This window comes from Pagrus major, chromosome 22, assembly GCF_040436345.1.
Source record: "Pagrus major chromosome 22, Pma_NU_1.0".
Taxonomy (NCBI): domain Eukaryota; kingdom Metazoa; phylum Chordata; class Actinopteri; order Spariformes; family Sparidae; genus Pagrus; species Pagrus major.
This window is the reverse complement of record NC_133236.1, coordinates 26,452,951-26,469,961: the sequence shown is the minus strand read 5'-3', so window position 1 is coordinate 26,469,961 and position 17,011 is coordinate 26,452,951. Positions and strand designations below refer to the sequence as shown.

The 17,011-nt window shown below is 41.3% G+C and overlaps 1 protein-coding gene across 1 annotated transcript; it reads right to left on the bottom strand.

The window, feature by feature from the left end:
• Positions 1 to 1,575: 1,575 nt before the first annotated feature.
• On the bottom strand, positions 1,576 to 16,610 carry mmut (methylmalonyl CoA mutase). Its single transcript, XM_073492682.1, has 13 exons — positions 16,545 to 16,610; positions 15,346 to 15,776; positions 14,097 to 14,464; positions 13,831 to 13,988; positions 11,516 to 11,687; positions 11,177 to 11,425; positions 10,870 to 10,981; positions 9,645 to 9,760; positions 6,320 to 6,435; positions 4,785 to 4,916; positions 4,515 to 4,662; positions 3,646 to 3,813; positions 1,576 to 2,528 (listed from the first exon to the last, which is right to left on the bottom strand). The coding sequence occupies exons 2-13, from the start codon at positions 15,740 to 15,742 to the stop codon at positions 2,400 to 2,402; spliced, it is 2,265 nt and encodes a 754-aa protein (XP_073348783.1). The 5' UTR covers positions 15,743 to 15,776; positions 16,545 to 16,610; the 3' UTR covers positions 1,576 to 2,399.
• Positions 16,611 to 17,011: the final 401 nt, after the last annotated feature.

Sequence of the window (17,011 nt, the reverse complement as noted above, 5' to 3'; positions counted from 1 at the left end):
ACATTCAGCGCATGTCAGTCAATTAGTGCTAGCTGGTTTTCATGGTATTAACGTCAGCGTCATTCAGATTTCACTGAAAATCCCCCCCCCCCCCCATGACACTGCTACAGTAAAACAGCACACTGTTGTATAATGAAAATCAGGTCGCTATACACACTTCTGGTCAACAGAGAACGTTTTCTTTCCTGCTGTACTCAGGGATGATTTTTCTTTTCTTATTTATTAACCTGAGTTCTGCAGTAGCAGCAGCAGCAACCTGTAGCAGTCCCCTTCTCAAACCTCCTTTCAATGAGCCCAACAGAGTGGCAAATGTTGTTTGCTTTTAGTTTTTGCTTGGTCATGTGTGTTTTTTTTATTTATTTTTATTGCAACTTGTAATTACCATTAACAGTGTTGAATTATTTCTAAAACAAAAGATGTGTATGTAGAGCTATGAACCTTGAACATATTTTTGTGCACCGATCACTGGTCTTGTTTGACAATAAACACCGACTGAATACGATAAATTAGCGGACAATGTGTATGTACACCGTGATAGTATCAGTTTCAGAGTTGACAGACGGACCCAGGTGCTGCAGGTGTAAATGCAAACAAAAGGTAGATGATTGCAGACGCGGCACAGAAAAGCCAGAGCAATTAGTTATATTGTCCCTCCTGATTCTATCACTGCGTCGCTGTTGGGCAACAAACACAGAAGCAGAGGCAAAGCAAACAACATGAAACAAGTGCCCTCGTCTGACGCTGTCATCAGATAAGGAACGGCCCATCCTAAGTATAATTACATGACTGACATACTCCATGCGTATATGTAACATATATGTGGTCGCGGTTGGCGTGAAACAAAAATGACATCCACACAGTGTTTTAGTGGTAAAACACAAAAACACACTTAAAGCCAGCTCAGCTTGAGCCTCACACAGTCAACTTAACAGCTGTTAAGTGTCGTTAAGTGGGGTTCCCAGGTAGCTCGTCTGGTAGAGAGCTCGCCCCACTGCCCGAGTCATTTCTCTAGTGGCCTTCTAATATTAACAAGTGCTTACAAATGTCTTATTATCTAGCAATAAGCAGATTAGCGGTCTGGTTATGCAAGAGTCTCTGAAATGTGGCTGATGGACGCTGGTGAAGGTTCCACTTTTCTTGCAAATACCACCATTAATGGCCACAATTTATAAGGTTAAAGGTTCATTCAGTAAAAACACTGCATCTTCTGAAACCAAAAAAAAGCAGAACTTGGCTTGGTTAAATTAAAAGTAATGAAATTAAAATATTGAGTGTTTTATTAAGTGGCATCTAATTTAGTAACAAGTCTTGTTGTGGCTCCAGAGGATGCTGCATGTAATGTGATATACTGCCTCCAGTGATGTCACTCGGTGGCTACATTGCATTGTGGGTAATGTAGGCATTAGGTCTTTGAAAAGCAACTGAAAACAGTCACAGTCTTAAACTTCCAAATCAAGTCGAGTCTCGGCCATTCATTTTCTGTCAGGTCAAGTTGCAAATCATAAAAAACCACATCTCCTGTAACTGAACGTCTCAGAAAAAGGTGCTGCAGGTTAAATAATCTTTAGACACAAGTCACGTTCCAAAGTTCACATACTTTATTTAGACCAAACAGCATGAAATCTAAATCAGTGTTACAAGTAGAAAAATACAATTACCAACCTTTTCATAAATGTCGATGATTCTTCCAATATTTTTTTTTCTCTTGACACAAGTTGGTTAAATTACCCAGGATGCATCGGCGCGAGAGATCGAGACTACAGAAGGCCACTTTAAAGATGATAATATCCATGAACATAAAATGCAGGGTAATGATCATGAAAGGTTTGATTTTTATGGTGAATTTCTCTACTCTCTATGACGCTTACTGAAAACTACACACACATTTCAAAGTAAAAGCATAACACTCTGTTATATTGCTGTGATGTTTGTTTTCGTACGTATTTCCTATCAAACTCTCAAGTATTAACCAAGAGTCAGGGTTCACACGAATTTCTAGGATGTTTGCCAGATGTTGATAACTCTGTCACTCACTCTGTCAAGGGTGACTTAATTGCTTCACAGGCTGAAGTAATCAATTAAATCACTGTTTATCCAACAGAAGAGGTGATGAGCGAAACCATCAATTAACAAATCACTATGTTAATGGAAAACTGTGAGGATACTGTGAGTGATTGGAATCAAATTGGATACACAGAGAATGCAATCTTCATGCAATCGCAACACCCTGTCAGGTTTTTAATCATTTTGACTGCTGTACATGCCGTTTCTCTCACATGTCTGAATTACATTTACAATCTTATGCAACCGGTCAAAGAGGTTCTGTACAGTGAGCTCCCACTTGTGACTCTGTTGTGGATGCAGCGTGAATCGACTGTTCTTTAGGATGTAGATTTTTTTCACATGGCCTGACGGATTTGTTCCAGGCTCTTCTCAATGTTGTCAATAACCTCCACTGCGGCTTGTGGGATCCTTGTTCCCGGGCCAAAGATGGCGCACACACCGCTCTGGTACAAGAACTCGTAGTCCTGCGTACACACAGAGGTGGAAAACAGCGTATATGACCTCCAGTTAATAAGGAATTCAGCTTTGAATCATCTAGAGAGAGACGAATGTGCACGGCCCCTATGTGATCATGTCATGTTAATTATGCTTTAGCTAATTATATTGAAGTATTCCCCAAAAGACTGACACAGGACACGATGGGAAAAGAGACTGCACTGCATGCAACTGAAGAAATCCTATAGTGTGGTGATGGCAATTATATTAATCGTGGGAATTCAGATTCGTTCTTTGTCCACATGATGACAGGATGACATGTGTGACCGTGTGCTTTCCTTGTAATACTACATAATGTGTTTTCATGGCAACGAGGTGCCTGCAGTCATGCTGGAGGCTATGCAGGCTGAGTTGGCCTGGAAGAGCTGGAAGGGAATCGAATTCTCTCCCCGGGGACCAACAGATTATTCAACACTATGCAGTTCAGTAGCCACCGCCTCCCCAATGAGAACCACTGAAAGAGGATCATCCCATCAATATAAATAAAGGTCAGATACTGCTAAATATTATGCACACACGAAAATGTGAGTATTTTTATCCCGTGTTTTTCCACCTCAGTGATTTTCTATTAAACCCCCTCAGAGTGCCGTCCTGAGGCTGAGCTTCTAAAAAGGCCCAGATAAAGCGTTGTGGCATCATTAGCATGAATCTCACTGTGAGGATAGCTGTAATCAAACGGACACCAGAAACTCGCACGGCCTTTCCCAGGCTCACGAGAGGATAAAATCCTGTGTGTTTGCCTCATTTATCACATGAAAATGTGATGCTTTTACTGACTTTGAAGCCTAGGAAGGGATGGAGCTACCTGCACACCGGATTAATACACACAGTGGATTAGTGCACACTCATACACACAAACTCACAGTGCATGCACTTTTCAGGAATGCATAAGTCAAAATTCAGTAAAAAAAATAAACCACAGCTGGTGCTTTTTCTGTGGTCTGTGACATTAAGGAGCTTGCATGGGAGGAGTGAAAACAGGGAGCAATAAAGCGACAATGAAAGAGAAACAAAGCAAGATGGAGGTCTACAAAATGTCACAGAACAACAGGATGACAAAATTTCATCATCGTAAGTCACGGTTACCTGTGGTGGGATGACACCTCCACAGATGACAAGGATATCTGGCCTGTTGAGCTTCCGTAGTTCCTTGATGAGCTCTGGGACCAGGGTCTTGTGTCCTGCGGCAAGAGTGCTGACCCCGACGCAGTGTACGTCTGCGTCGACCGCCTGCTGGGCGACCTCCAGAGGAGTCTGTTCAAGGCCAGACATGGCAAAACACAGAAAACATACAGGTGTATGAAATATATATAAAAAAGCAACCTTCAAAATGACACAGTGTATAACACCATCACCATATGACAGGAGGATTACCAAAAGCTACATGTATTTCTGACAAACATAATTTATAATTCAAAATACAGTTCCCAAGGCTCTTGTTCTGTGAGCGGCGTGTGCTAAAAATGACAGTAGTTTTCTCGCTACTTCATTATGTTTTTCATTATTTATTTACTCACTACCAGAGCGCTTAACACGAGGCCATATGATCAAAGCTTGAAATTACACCAACAAAGAGTTACAACTGGTGTAACACAGCATCATTACGCAAATATAATTAGATATTCTCCTTTTTTTTTTACTTGAAACAGTAATGAAACACGGCTGCCTCAGCATGTCCCCTCCTCCTATAAGCATTTGAATCACAGTTAGTTGGCCTTACGACTGTCTATTTTGAACAGGCATAAGCTCAAGATTTGTACTTTCCAGTGCACCTGTTAAAATTAAAATTGCTTAAATCCTTGTTAAGAGCAGTTACCAGCAGTTCATGTGAGTACATGCTTGCTTAAAAGGTAGTCTCTGGGCAGAGTCACTACTTCTGACACAAACCCAGTGTCTTGCACATCATCTTGAGTATTCGGCTGACATGTAGCTGCATTCTACTGTATGACACCGACCTGAAACAGTGGTCCGATGTCCACATCAAAGCCCAGGTCGGCAAACCCTGTTGCGATGACTTTGGCACCTCTGTCGTGACCGTCCTGGCCCATCTTTGCCACCAGCAGTCGAGGATTCCTGCCCTCTTGGTTCTTAAATTCTGCAACTCTGACATTCAACAAAAAAAAAAAAAAAAAAAAAAAGTAGAAAAACCTTACGTAACTCAAATCAGTCCAGCGATAAGCGTGTGCACGATGGCTGCAAAGACGCTGATTAGGATCATTTTCTACCTATTGTGGGTCATGGCGATCTCTTCGTGCTCCCCGAACTCGCTGCGGTAAGCGCCGCTCACCATCCTGGTACTGGCCTTGTGTTCACCAAACACTGTCTTCATGGCATCAGTTATTTCACCAACCGAGCATCTGAAAAAAGAAAGAAGAAGCAGAAAACATGCTCCTCAGTATGTTTTCACCGTACAGTGATATCTAAGGCGAGGCAGTCCTGTCATTCATTTTCATTTCACATTCAATAAACTAAATGCAATTTTCCTCACCATTTCAACACATGATTTTATTAAAGTAATCACATGAATCAACATTAGAGTCTGTGTCACATGTCAGAGAGACTTGTAGTCTCACTTCCAATAAGACAGCAGTTAAGGGAGGGTAATAAAATGGCAGCTTTCAAGTAACTTCAGTGTAATTTGTCACTTGCTGAAATGCATATCACTGAAGTCGTTTGCACTTATATAAAAGTATGAGGCGTATTATATGATGATGGATTAAGGGTCTAATGGTGAAGTGGTTCATAAGTGGTTATGGATGTCTGTGAGAGTTGTGCTATGAAGTCATGCTGTGCCAGTACTGCAAGGCGTTAGCATCAAAAAATCTTTCTTTACTTAAAACAGAATTAAAGGGGGATTCATGTATTTTTGAACCTGGGCCCGACGTAACCATTTGGGACATCTCGCGCAAGATTTGTAAGGAGGACTTCTCCTTCAGCAAGACTTGTGTTTTTGCTTACAGAAAGAATCTTAATATTTAATGAACAAGAAGGTCTCTGTCTCTAGGAATATCTTTTTGTACACTTTGACAGTCGAAGTTGCCCCCAAGGATTACGTTGCAGTCATTTCAGCAGAGTCTAAGTCTGTTTATCCTCATGTGTAGGCCTCATATATATAGGTTGATTTTATTGGATATACTAAACAAGACTTAATTTCTCGTGTGACATGCTTGTCATACCAATAACTTCTTAACGAGTCACTGTTAGATAACTTGGCTTTGTTCAGCAGTGCATAAAAAGGTACGGTACAGATTAACATTTCCTTACCATCAGATAAATTAGACTCTGACTCTGGTGTTCTTGGCAGCAACAGAATGACATTCAAGCTTTCATAACAAGATCAATACACAAAAAGATTGGACCTTATTATTTTAAGAGATTATCTTAGTCATTGAATTGTAAAGTTATTTAAGAAGCATGTGGCTACATCAAAGACTCCTTCTCCAACGATCGCATGCGAGGGAAAGAAGATCACACATTTTCAAAGCATCAGAGGCTTTTACAAATGAGAGCACTGATTCACACCAGTTATACATTATTAAATAATGGTATACATTATGTAATATGCCTACTGTATGTAACTTTTTCACATAGTACAACTCTTTTATGAGAAGATCTCGGCGAAGGCAATTTCTGCCTAACGAACGATGAAGCAAAGGAAAATTACATTATGACAATTGCATTTACTATTTGAAGCTAAAGTCACACAAACAAAAGCGCAGTCATTATAATCAGCGGTTTAAGTGACGGTGAGAGTTTTGACCTGGCTCGTGCTGCCTCCACAGCCAGGGCTAAAAGGTTGCCCTCCCTGGTTTTGGCACACTCCTCGATGGCCGCCAGGCACTTCTTCGCTACATCGGGGTCACGACTCTGCCTCACCTACAACAGAGAGAGGAGGAAAAATGTCACAAACATTTATTTACATTTATACAACTGATAGAATTCACTATATACTGGGTTAAGTGTGTGTTTAAGTAATCTTCAACACAGAGATTGAAAGCAGCTGATAGACCTTTGATAGAAGGAGAAGCACAGATGTTACTGATAACATTAATGATACATCTGTTCCATCTTAGTGACCCTGCATGCAAAATAACAGGACCCTGGAGGAGACACACCTGAATGGAATGCAGCCATTATTAATTAAGATGATTAGCTGCACCGGTGTTTAGCCTAACTAAGTTTTTGGACTTCAACTATCTCGGGTTGCATGTTAATACAGTTTGTCACAGAAAATAGTTGGGCATTTTCAAAAGCCCATCATAGATACTAGAAAATTAGAACATGTTATGAGAATGTATAAATAGAAACAGGTAGTTTAGCAACTTGCAGCCCTGATACATGTTTTTTTTTTTACACAGAAACTACCACATTTGTTTCCAGGTAACAAGTCACAGCATTAACAATATAATTTGCACAGCATTGCCCTTGAAACAAAAGGGAATGATGGGAAACAAGGAAGATGAACAAGAATTTTTATGTGATTTTGAGGGTATTATGCTGGCCAATATTACCTTATTATTATTGGACTGGTAAATAGTTTTGACTCCTTGCTGTCTATAAATGTGTTTCCTTATTATAACCTCCTTATATAGATTTCATGCAATGAGAAGCTCCATCTTAAGTTGTAGTAAAAATCGCATCAGACCTTGATCTGAGTGAAAATTGTCTGTGTATCTATCTAAAGACTGTCTATAGATCCCACAAGCTCTGAGCACTGCCCCCCACCAGACTTAAAATGGCATAGCCGGCACAATCAGCACGACATGACATAAACACTGTGACAAAGATTCAGCCTTGGAGGTGAGGCTTAGGCAAATCAGGTTTTTTTTTGCATATCCAGACTGATTTCAGGACGTCTGGATGCCAAAAAAGGAATGGGATTTTTGCGGATCCAAACCACATTTGGAGGTAGTTTGAAATACGATTTCAAATCTGATTTCTACGGATACGTCTCAGTCCAGACGCTCTGGTCTTTTGTGTCACGTGCAATGCAACACAACAATATCAAAGCCAGCATAAAGGAAATGCATCGAAGCGGCTGTGCAGACTTCATGCTGCTACCGGCGGAAAGGTATAGAGGACGACACAGAGATTAACAGTCTGAACATTCACGCTGAAATGAATTTTGTGCTTATAGACTTGACAGCGTGATTATTTAGAGGCTGAGATCATGGATCTTCATTTCGATGCTTCTGTGTTGAAAAGCAGCGTCACCAGCGTACACAGTGACTGACGCCTATGTTGTTACCACAGCAACCCATGCATATAAGCTGGTGATGTCTAGCCACAAAAATCCGATCTGATTACTCACATATAATAGTGAATACAGTCGGTCTTAAAGATTTGATTTGAGAAAGAATCTGTTTTGCCTGCAGACTGAATGTAGTCATAGCGCCTGCACTGCCCATACGAACACCTCATACACTGTGTCCACCAATAGATTTAAGAACAGATGAAGTTTGGTTATTAGCCCGGCAAGTGCTTCGTATATTAAGGGTGACATACTCACAAACCCCTTGACTGGCATCTAGTTTTATTTCCGGTCCAGAGATAAAGCAGTAATGTCCTATAGTACAAACACTTCATTATCTTCATGTCACAGACATGACAACAGCTCGTCATCTGCATCTAAACAAGGTTTAATTTAAATAAATCATCTTCTCTCACCACGCCAGACTACTGAGCCTTTCCGTCATCGTTTGCAAACAATAAAGGTCGTAACTAAGTTGAAAAAGGACTCCAAACTTAATAAAAACTTTAAAGAGGTTCCTCTCTTAAATTTGGAGCAACATTAGTGGGATTATCTTTACCAAGAACGCATAATGAAGGAGAAATGTGCACTGCAGGACCAATGATACACGATGCACGTGCACAGGTAACATGAATAACAGTGATCGTCTCTGTACAGTGCAATGTTCTGCTGGGAAACCTTGGGTCCTGGTAATCATGTGGATTTTACTTAAGCACTAGCTCATGACAGGTCTGATACACCATGGCTTACAGTGAGCTATTGCTTTCAATAAAACTGTCCCCGAATAAGGCAATATGAATGTTAAAGAAAGCTTCAACCCACCTAAACACTGCCGGCCTTGCTATGCTGCAAAAATTGCTCAGGAATGGGTTTAGGGACTCAGACCTCCATCCAGTTTAGGTTAATAATGAGGAAGCACACAACCAGTTGGAGAAACTACTGAACATGTGTGCATTAATATTCATAAGTGACATATATTCCCCATATAGAAAGCCTTTGAACATAACATTTCAGCCCGGTCTGTCTAATTTAACCTCCACCTCACTTACGGGGAGTGATTTGTGGGTAAAAAACTGCAACAGTCCTCCTTCAGCTAATAAAGGATGATAGACTTGGCAAACCCAGTCTCTCTTTTTTTTAACTTTAGAGGTTCTGATTGTGTTTCCTGTGGCAGAGCTATCCCCTCTCTTTAGAGATAAAAATGCCTTTTTACATTCCAGGAGCATACTTTAAGGGAAGCTGTGGATGTCGCTGAATTTCCATATAAATGAAATGGCTAGACGTCAGACTGTGATTAGGAGAACAACAGTACATTATCAAACATCACATCTGTTGGAACACGAACAGCGAAAAAAAAAAACACCCCAACCCACCCCCGCCAATACTTCCAGCTTCTGTATATAAAACACTTAACTGCAAACACACCGATGAAAGAACTGAACACAGCAACCCTGACATTTTGCGTAGCCAGAGCTGATATAATGGAGGAGTCAGGTTTAAACACAGCAACTTGGCGAACTAATAACAGTTACGTTATCCGTGTGAATGAGGCATTAGAGTCTCACGGATGAAGACTGGAGAGAGAAAGAACTCGACGTTAAGTAACAACAGCACAGCCGGTTGTGCAACACATTACTTGAATGTCTCCTGTGTGGATAAAGTCTGCTCGGTAACAGAGGCAATAGCTTCTCGTCTTTTCAAGCTTAGGCATTAGTGGTATTCATTCTACGTTTCGCTAAGAAAAACAATGGTGAAATTATTAATAATGGCGTACCCTTGGTGTCTATATACCAGAGATTGATCTAGAAGTATTCGATTCTCAGAGAACACTCACCCTCTTCAGTTTTTCAATCTGTTTCTCACGTACAACAGTGTTATCTATAGCCAGCACCTCCACGGTCTCCTCTTTTGCCAGACGGTACTTGTTCACTCCGACAATGACCTCCGATCCTGTTAAAAGACAAGGACATAAGTACTTTAACCAGCAGGAACATATACAACACAGCAGTGTTAGATAACAGAATAAGACACTTTTGGACGCTTTTCCTGGAGGGATCTGTAAAAGTATTTCAACTGATCTTTAAAACACAAATGTCAAAGGAAGAAATTCGATTAATTACACATTCTCTCCCCCCCCCCCCCCATTTTTTTTTTGTTTTTCTGAAAGTGCCAATTCCGGTCTTTGTGGTGTTATTTTTCAAAATATTTATTAAATTAGTCCTGGGTTCAATGTCCTGCAACTGCAAAACATACCTCACTGCACTTTATGGTTATGGTTTTCTTTCTCTTCCCTGTATATTTGATGTTTGTTTTGCTGTTTTTCTACACTGCTTTTCAAAAATCAATAAATGTTAGACAGACAGCTTTCTAGACAGAGGACTGAACATATCAACTGAATGTGAGGTATCTGCAGCTAGCAGACAGTTAAGTTATTGATTTCCCCATAATTGTCATCTTGAAATAAATAAATAAACACATATTCATTTTGATTCAATCTCATTTTGATTATTCAGTTTATTATCTATATCTTATCTAAATGAAGAAGCTGAGGGAGGACATTTTGTTGGTAGATGCTGCAGTTTCTCTGGCCATTCTGTGAAGATTACCCAAAAGCAGGGATCAATATCCTTTTTTTTTTTGGTATAGTGTGGCTTCTGTCTCAATTATTCTTTTGGAGAAAATAATAAGACCATGAGTGAAACCAATTGAAGGCATGCCGCCCCCCAACTGAACGGTAGGGGAAACACTGTCCTGTCCTGGGAGCCAAACATGGTTAATCATAATTCAAGGCCCATTTGAAGTGGAATAGGAAAAGGTCAGCAGCAAAGACATTGTTCTAGGGTGATTCAGAAGGGCAATGAATATCATCAGGCAGGTATCAGGGGATTATGGAATAAAGCTACACAATCTGTGAGCCATGTACACATCTCCTAGCTCCTCCAGTTTGTAGGATTCAGTGGCATCTATCAGTGAGACTGCAACCAACTGAATACAATGTGTACAAAAGAACCGACTGAGATGCTTTCAGGCAATGAGCAGATGATTTATTTATACAGTACCTGAGTCGATGCGGGCCTGTTTGCGAGCAGCACATTCTTCAATACGAAGTTTTGGAATGCCCTCCGCCACGGCTCTCGCCATGCCTCCCATTTCTTCAATGTCTTTAATGAACTATTCAAAGGAAAAACACAGTGAATGACTGTATGATGATGGATTACTACTACGTTCCACTTTGTGTGTAACATTTACCTCACAAAAACGGCACGAGACAACAAGGTTCTTAAAAGGTTTGCATTAACAACAGTCTTCAGCAGTATATCCTGATTGAATTCTGAAATCTGTTGCGTCTCTGTCCTCTTGACAAACCTTCAAAGCTGTGTTATAGACGTCATCCGTGAGAGCCTCCATCATGTGCGAGCCCCCCCAGGGATCAGCTACTTTAGGGATGCCCGACTCTTCCTGGATGATGATCTGGGTGTTCCTGGCGATGCGAGCGCTCTTCACGGTGGGCAGGCCCAGAGCTTCATCGAACGAGTTGGTGTGGAGTGACTGGGTCCCCCCGAACACAGCTGCCATGCCCTCAATCACTGTACGCACCACATTGTTGTACGGATCCTAAGAAGAGGAGAAGAGCTGATTACTGCTTATTACTTTTCATCGGTTTTTAAATGTTTTAAGGACTTTCAATCTACATCTAATATTTACTTGTTCAGTGAGAGACCAGCCTGAAGTCTGGCAGTGAGTGCGGAGGAGGAGAGACTTGGCGTTCTTGGGCTGGAAGTTCTCTTGAATGAGCGTGGCCCACAGCCTCCTCGCTGCCCTCAGCTTGGCAATTTCCATGTAGAAATTCATCCCAATACCCCAGAAGAAGGACAACCTTGACAAAAAATGAGAGATCATTTGTTAAAATTAAGTTATAATTATTCAAAATGGTACGTTGTGACACATTTAAGCTTAATCAAAAATTGCAGCGCCTGTGATTTGGATATGGCACTTTGCCATTTTGCAATTAAGATCTATTTCGTTTAATTGCTCTGCCCTAATTATAGTAATGATGCATCTTATATGAAAGAGATGGAAATTTGTGGTAAAGCAACTGCTCTGCTTTTACCATCCATATTTCTGTACTATTTAGTCAGATTCCCACTTATCCATGTTGGATTAGTCATAAAATGACATTTGTTTTTCATATCAGAGTGCTGAGAAAAGATGTTATTAATCAGGATCACTTTCCTCGACTATTCATTGTCCTTTTTTCGACACAGAAAGGTTTTTATGATGTATCAAGTAAAAAAAATAATCACCACGGCATTAAAAAAAGTACAAAAGGATAATATCAGTGTAAAATTATCAACGTGATGTGCCAGTCTTGTGAAACCAAGGGTAAGCACTGCGCGTGGGTCTAGGAGAGACCAGAACAATAAGCTGCAGAGACAGAGAGAGAACAGCTCAGGCTGAAAAAGCCTCCAGTTCACAAGACTGAGTGACATCTCCATAGTGAGCGGTTCTCTGTAAGGTCGCTCTGTGAGATCATTATGTGGAGAAGGGTCAAGTTGGACTAGACCCTGAGGTTGTTGTTGAGGACTGAATGCACACGTAGCTGTTATTATCCGAGTAATTGAAAGGCGGTGAAAACGAAATAGCTGAAGTACGAGTGAATAGGAAATAATGGAAGTACAACACAAGGAACAAGAGTGAGAGGGGAGGGGAGGGGAGGGGAGCAGAGGGCTTGTGAGGTTGTGATACTGACTGAAAAGACCTCAGCTGTTTCCAGCAGCTATGCATTACACAAATATCATCATTTACATTACAGCAGGCAGGACAAATGTAATTCTATGGAGCAGCAGGTAGACTGAGATTTCAAAATATCAAGATATATGTTGCGACACAGCCTGAAAATATTGCAAAAATGTTCCTTTGACCAACTTTATCCTATTTTCTTCTATATGTATGTAACATTTACATGAAACACTTGTGTGTTTCACTCTGTGGTATTTGTATAAATTACAATAGGACGCGTTTAGTTTGACTGGCAGCCTTTCCATCTGGCATTAATTGCACGCTAATTCGGTCTGTGAGTACCATCTGCTGATTCAATAAATAAAGGAGGAGGCATTTGTTTGCCAGTTAAATGTGGCTTGAACTCTTATTTATTACACATTAGTCACATAGGCAGAGTGTCAGAGGAATCTTAATAAAAGACCAACATCATAGTTGGCACAGCTGCGGCTCTGGTTTAGTGTTTTGGCATTAACAGAACATTTAGTTAGTGCCTGAGTTAAATACTGGACTGCTGGTTATTGGCTGACAGAGAGCAACATGTCAGCATTATGGTGATTAGTCGCTCACCGATCAGAAGTTTAGCACAAGAAATGACCACACACACACACGCACACACACACAAACTTCAGTGTAAAGCTCATGTAGTCAGTCACTATGTTTACATGATGTGATGTGATGATGTTAGAAAAAGTCCAACTTAAACCAGACTTTTAAAGTCCATGTAAACATGTTAGTCCGACTGAAATCGTATTAAACTGAATTTCTCAAAGTCGGACTAACACAGCCAGATAATGCTGTTGGAGGTCCATTTACAGACAGCTTGTTTAAGTTTTTTAATGCTGCTGTACTGTGGATGTCTGTGGGAAGGACTCGGGTCAGATTTTTCCACGACAGTCTAAACGATGATGCGCGTCTCTGCGCGTTGGAAAGCCTTGTCTCAGTGCCTCTCTCCGCTTCGCTATCAGAGAGCAACAGTAGCTAATGTTAGTTTGGAAATAGGGTCTGCTAAAATAAACTAATGCTCAGCTTCAGCTTCCAGGACAACACAGAAGACTAAATCATATCAAGGAAGGTTCACACAATGTGTTTTTTTTAACCACTTTTCTCTTGCTCGACAGTCTGAAACATTGAATCTCCGGCTCAGGTAAATAATGTTTGAATATACATTATCCTGCTGTAACTGTGAGCCACGCAACATGTAAATCCCCAGCACTTTGAAAGACCTTAATATTTTGTACCTTGGGGCGAACTCGTCGATGGTTAATCCTGCTTTCAGACCAGTGCGGCAGTACTCCAGGCCGTTAGCGATGGTGTAGGCTACTTCCAGGATGGCGTCAGCTCCAGCTTCCTGAAGATGGTAGCCGCTGATGGATATGGAGTTGAACTTGGGCATGTTCTGGTAACATAGAGTCATACAAATCAGTGAACATGCAAATGTGATGAGTACTTAACTAACAGCATATCATAGAGTTAGCACCATACAAGCAGATTAAGTTGTACAAACCTTGGAGGTATAAGCGAAGATGTCAGCGATGGCGTGCATGGAAGGCTCCGGGGGGAAAATATAGGTGTTGCGTACCATAAACTCCTTCAATATATCGTTTTGAATGGTGCCAGTTAGTTTGGCTTTCGACACGCCCTGCTCCTCTCCGGTCACAATAAACATCGCCAACACGGGTATAACAGCTCCATTCATCGTCATCGACACGGACATCTTCTCCAGCGGGATTCCATCAAAGAGCATCTTCATGTCTTCGACGCTGTCTATAGCAACTCCGGCCATGCCTACATCTCCGTGGACTCGAGGGTTGTCCGAGTCATAGCCGCGGTGCGTCGGGAGGTCAAAAGCCACGGATAGCCCCTGCTGTCCGGCTGGAATGAAAGAGGTAGTGGATTAGAGCCGGTGAGAAAAAAGCAAAGGGGAGTCGTAGCTTGGAGCTCAGAGAGAACTTCAAAAAACATTACTGACAACATCAAAAGGCATAAAAACAGTTCAACAATCATAAGGCATTGATTTAACCGTCTATGCTCTCAGCGAAACTGAAGTGCTGTCTGCCTTTGCTGAGCCTCTTTTGAATGGTGAACTTTTCACCTTGTTGATTACCATCATATGAGAATTACTCCTGAGGAAATATGCAAAGCAGCCTTCCTCCAGACGTCTCAATTGCTGCACACTTTTCGAAGCGAAAGTGCACCTGACTCTCATTATAAGACAATAAACAAAGAGCATTTTCATTAACATTAAATTACTGAAGATTTGAAATATTTGCGGTTGGTCCTTGCAAGCTTTAATTACCCTAAAATGTTAAAACTCTTCATTCTGCACAAACTTTTATGTTAAACATCTGCATAACACATACTGTATTTGACCCTACAATCTTTCCATCTTCTTTAAGAAAGATTTCTGATTATTCTGGGTAATCAAAGCGCAGCCTCTGGCATTTTGGTGCATATCAGAGGGAGTAAATCTGCACTAGAACAGAGCCAGCTACTGTAACTAAACTGCCAGGTTCTTGGGAGATGTAACAGCCAAATACAAGTGTCTTTATGTGTAGGGTTCAGATTTCTTCGGGGCACATGATGTCCAAAATTGTGTGTTGAACAAACCTACCTTTATATGATAGGAAAATGCTCATACACAATAGATCTGAAGTGACACAGATGTTTGAGTAATGACTCGCCCCCTCAGTTGACCTTAAGGATGATTTTTAAACTTAAGTTTGCGTCTACAATGTTTCAACTTAAAGATGTACCTTTAATGTTATCTTTATAAAACTTGTTGCTCTCCTCCACGGTGCTGAAGCCAGCATACTGCCTGATAGTCCAGGGTCTGTAGGTGTACATGGTGGGATAGGGCCCTCTAGTGTACGGAAACACTCCTGGCAGTTCATCTGTTCTGCCAGCTGAGTCTGCTTGGGTGTACACAGGCTTGATGTTGATCCCCTCGGGCGTGTGCCAGATCAGATCTTCTGGGTTCTTCCCCTTCAGCTGTTTCTTCGCCAGGTTGACCCACTCAGGGAGCAGCTCAGCCTGGTCCTGACACGGGACAGATGTGTGGATCAGAGAGCGGTGTGTGTGCGCTGAGGAGACAGAAGCTCGAACCAGGTGCCGGGCAGCCATCGCTGCACATGCCCTCTGTGCAGTCAGCATGCTTACTCGTTGACTTCAGATGCACATGGATCACCTTGGGTAGAAATGAGGAAGAGATATAAGGTGGTGATAATACTGAGAATGGTCACACGCTCCTATATTTAGTAGGTGATGACAGCTCACATGGACTTAACACTAATCATGCATCCCAATTTAATCTTTTATGGAGGAGTTCAAGTGTTAGTTTCCTGCATGCTGAACCTCTACAGTTTACTTTGTTTTGGAGGATGATTAACGGCCATTGCACAGCATTAGCAAGGCCAACCAGTGACATAACATACTCTAACAAAGTACATCATCATGCTCAAATGCCGACTGATATTTAGAAATAACGTAAAGCTGCTCAGTCAGTCCATGAAGTCTAAAAACACAGGTCTGGGCGTGTTGAACCCTACGTAGCCAGCAGCCAGCTCGAGATATTTTCTCTTGACAGGTGACATTGATGTAACTTTTGATGGCGACAACGTTAACATTAGCTAGTTTAGCATTGCGGACGAGCTGATTATTTAGCGAGATAGCATCTGCTTTTTCAGTCAGAAAGGAATAATAAAATAACTAAAACCTCTTCAGTGAATAGTAAAAAGGCAACACGTGGAGGTTATTGTTGACATAATGTTTATTCCAAGTAAGCTAACGTTGCAGCTGCTGAGCACTTTAGCTAACCAGCTAAATAACCTAGCTTGAACTGTTAGCATTTGTTTACGGAACCGCCGGGACGAGCGCTAACATGATACACACTGTACGCACGTAATTATACTTCACAGCACCTATTTTTTGACATATTTTGAGATAAATTTCTGACCTTGTCGTCTGTTGTGCTCTTTCAGATAGACGAAAGGCGTGTGTGCGTCCGTCCAATGAAGTTTCATAACATTGCCAGTCAGCCAATCGCGTGCCTCCGTCTGACGGCTGACCTTTGAACCCAAGATACCGGAAGTAAACGTTCAATTCAAAGATTGCTGAATGTCGTGGAGATGAGCCACACCAGCCATTGTCAGTACATTCAAGTTATTATTCTTAAATTGCGTGTTTTTTTTCACTTTTAATGTTAGTGAAGTGTATTCATTCAATGTTATTTGTAAGATGAATACTTATAGTCACCTTACATACTTTAATTTCCAAGACCAGTTAACTACACTGGTGCATTTATTTATAAAATTGGCCACAGGGGGGCGATATTGCTGCAGAAGCTCCTGTCAGATGTGCTGTCAAACATTCTGCAACTCATTCAGCAGCCTTTCACTCACAAATCACACAGACAGGACAGAG

Bases quoted from the DNA above. Each gene is read 5' to 3' on its own strand.
- mmut (XM_073492682.1), bottom strand. From the start codon at position 15,742: ATGCTGACTGCACAGAGGGCATGTGCAGCGATGGCTGCCCGGCACCTG. The intron at 3,814-4,514 runs GTCGGTGTCATA...GGCCTTGAACAG, and splicing joins ACATCGGACCACTGTTTCAG to ACTCCTCTGGAGGTCGCCCA. The intron at 2,529-3,645 runs GTAACCGTGACT...GTGTGTACGCAG, and splicing joins GAGGTGTCATCCCACCACAG to GACTACGAGTTCTTGTACCA.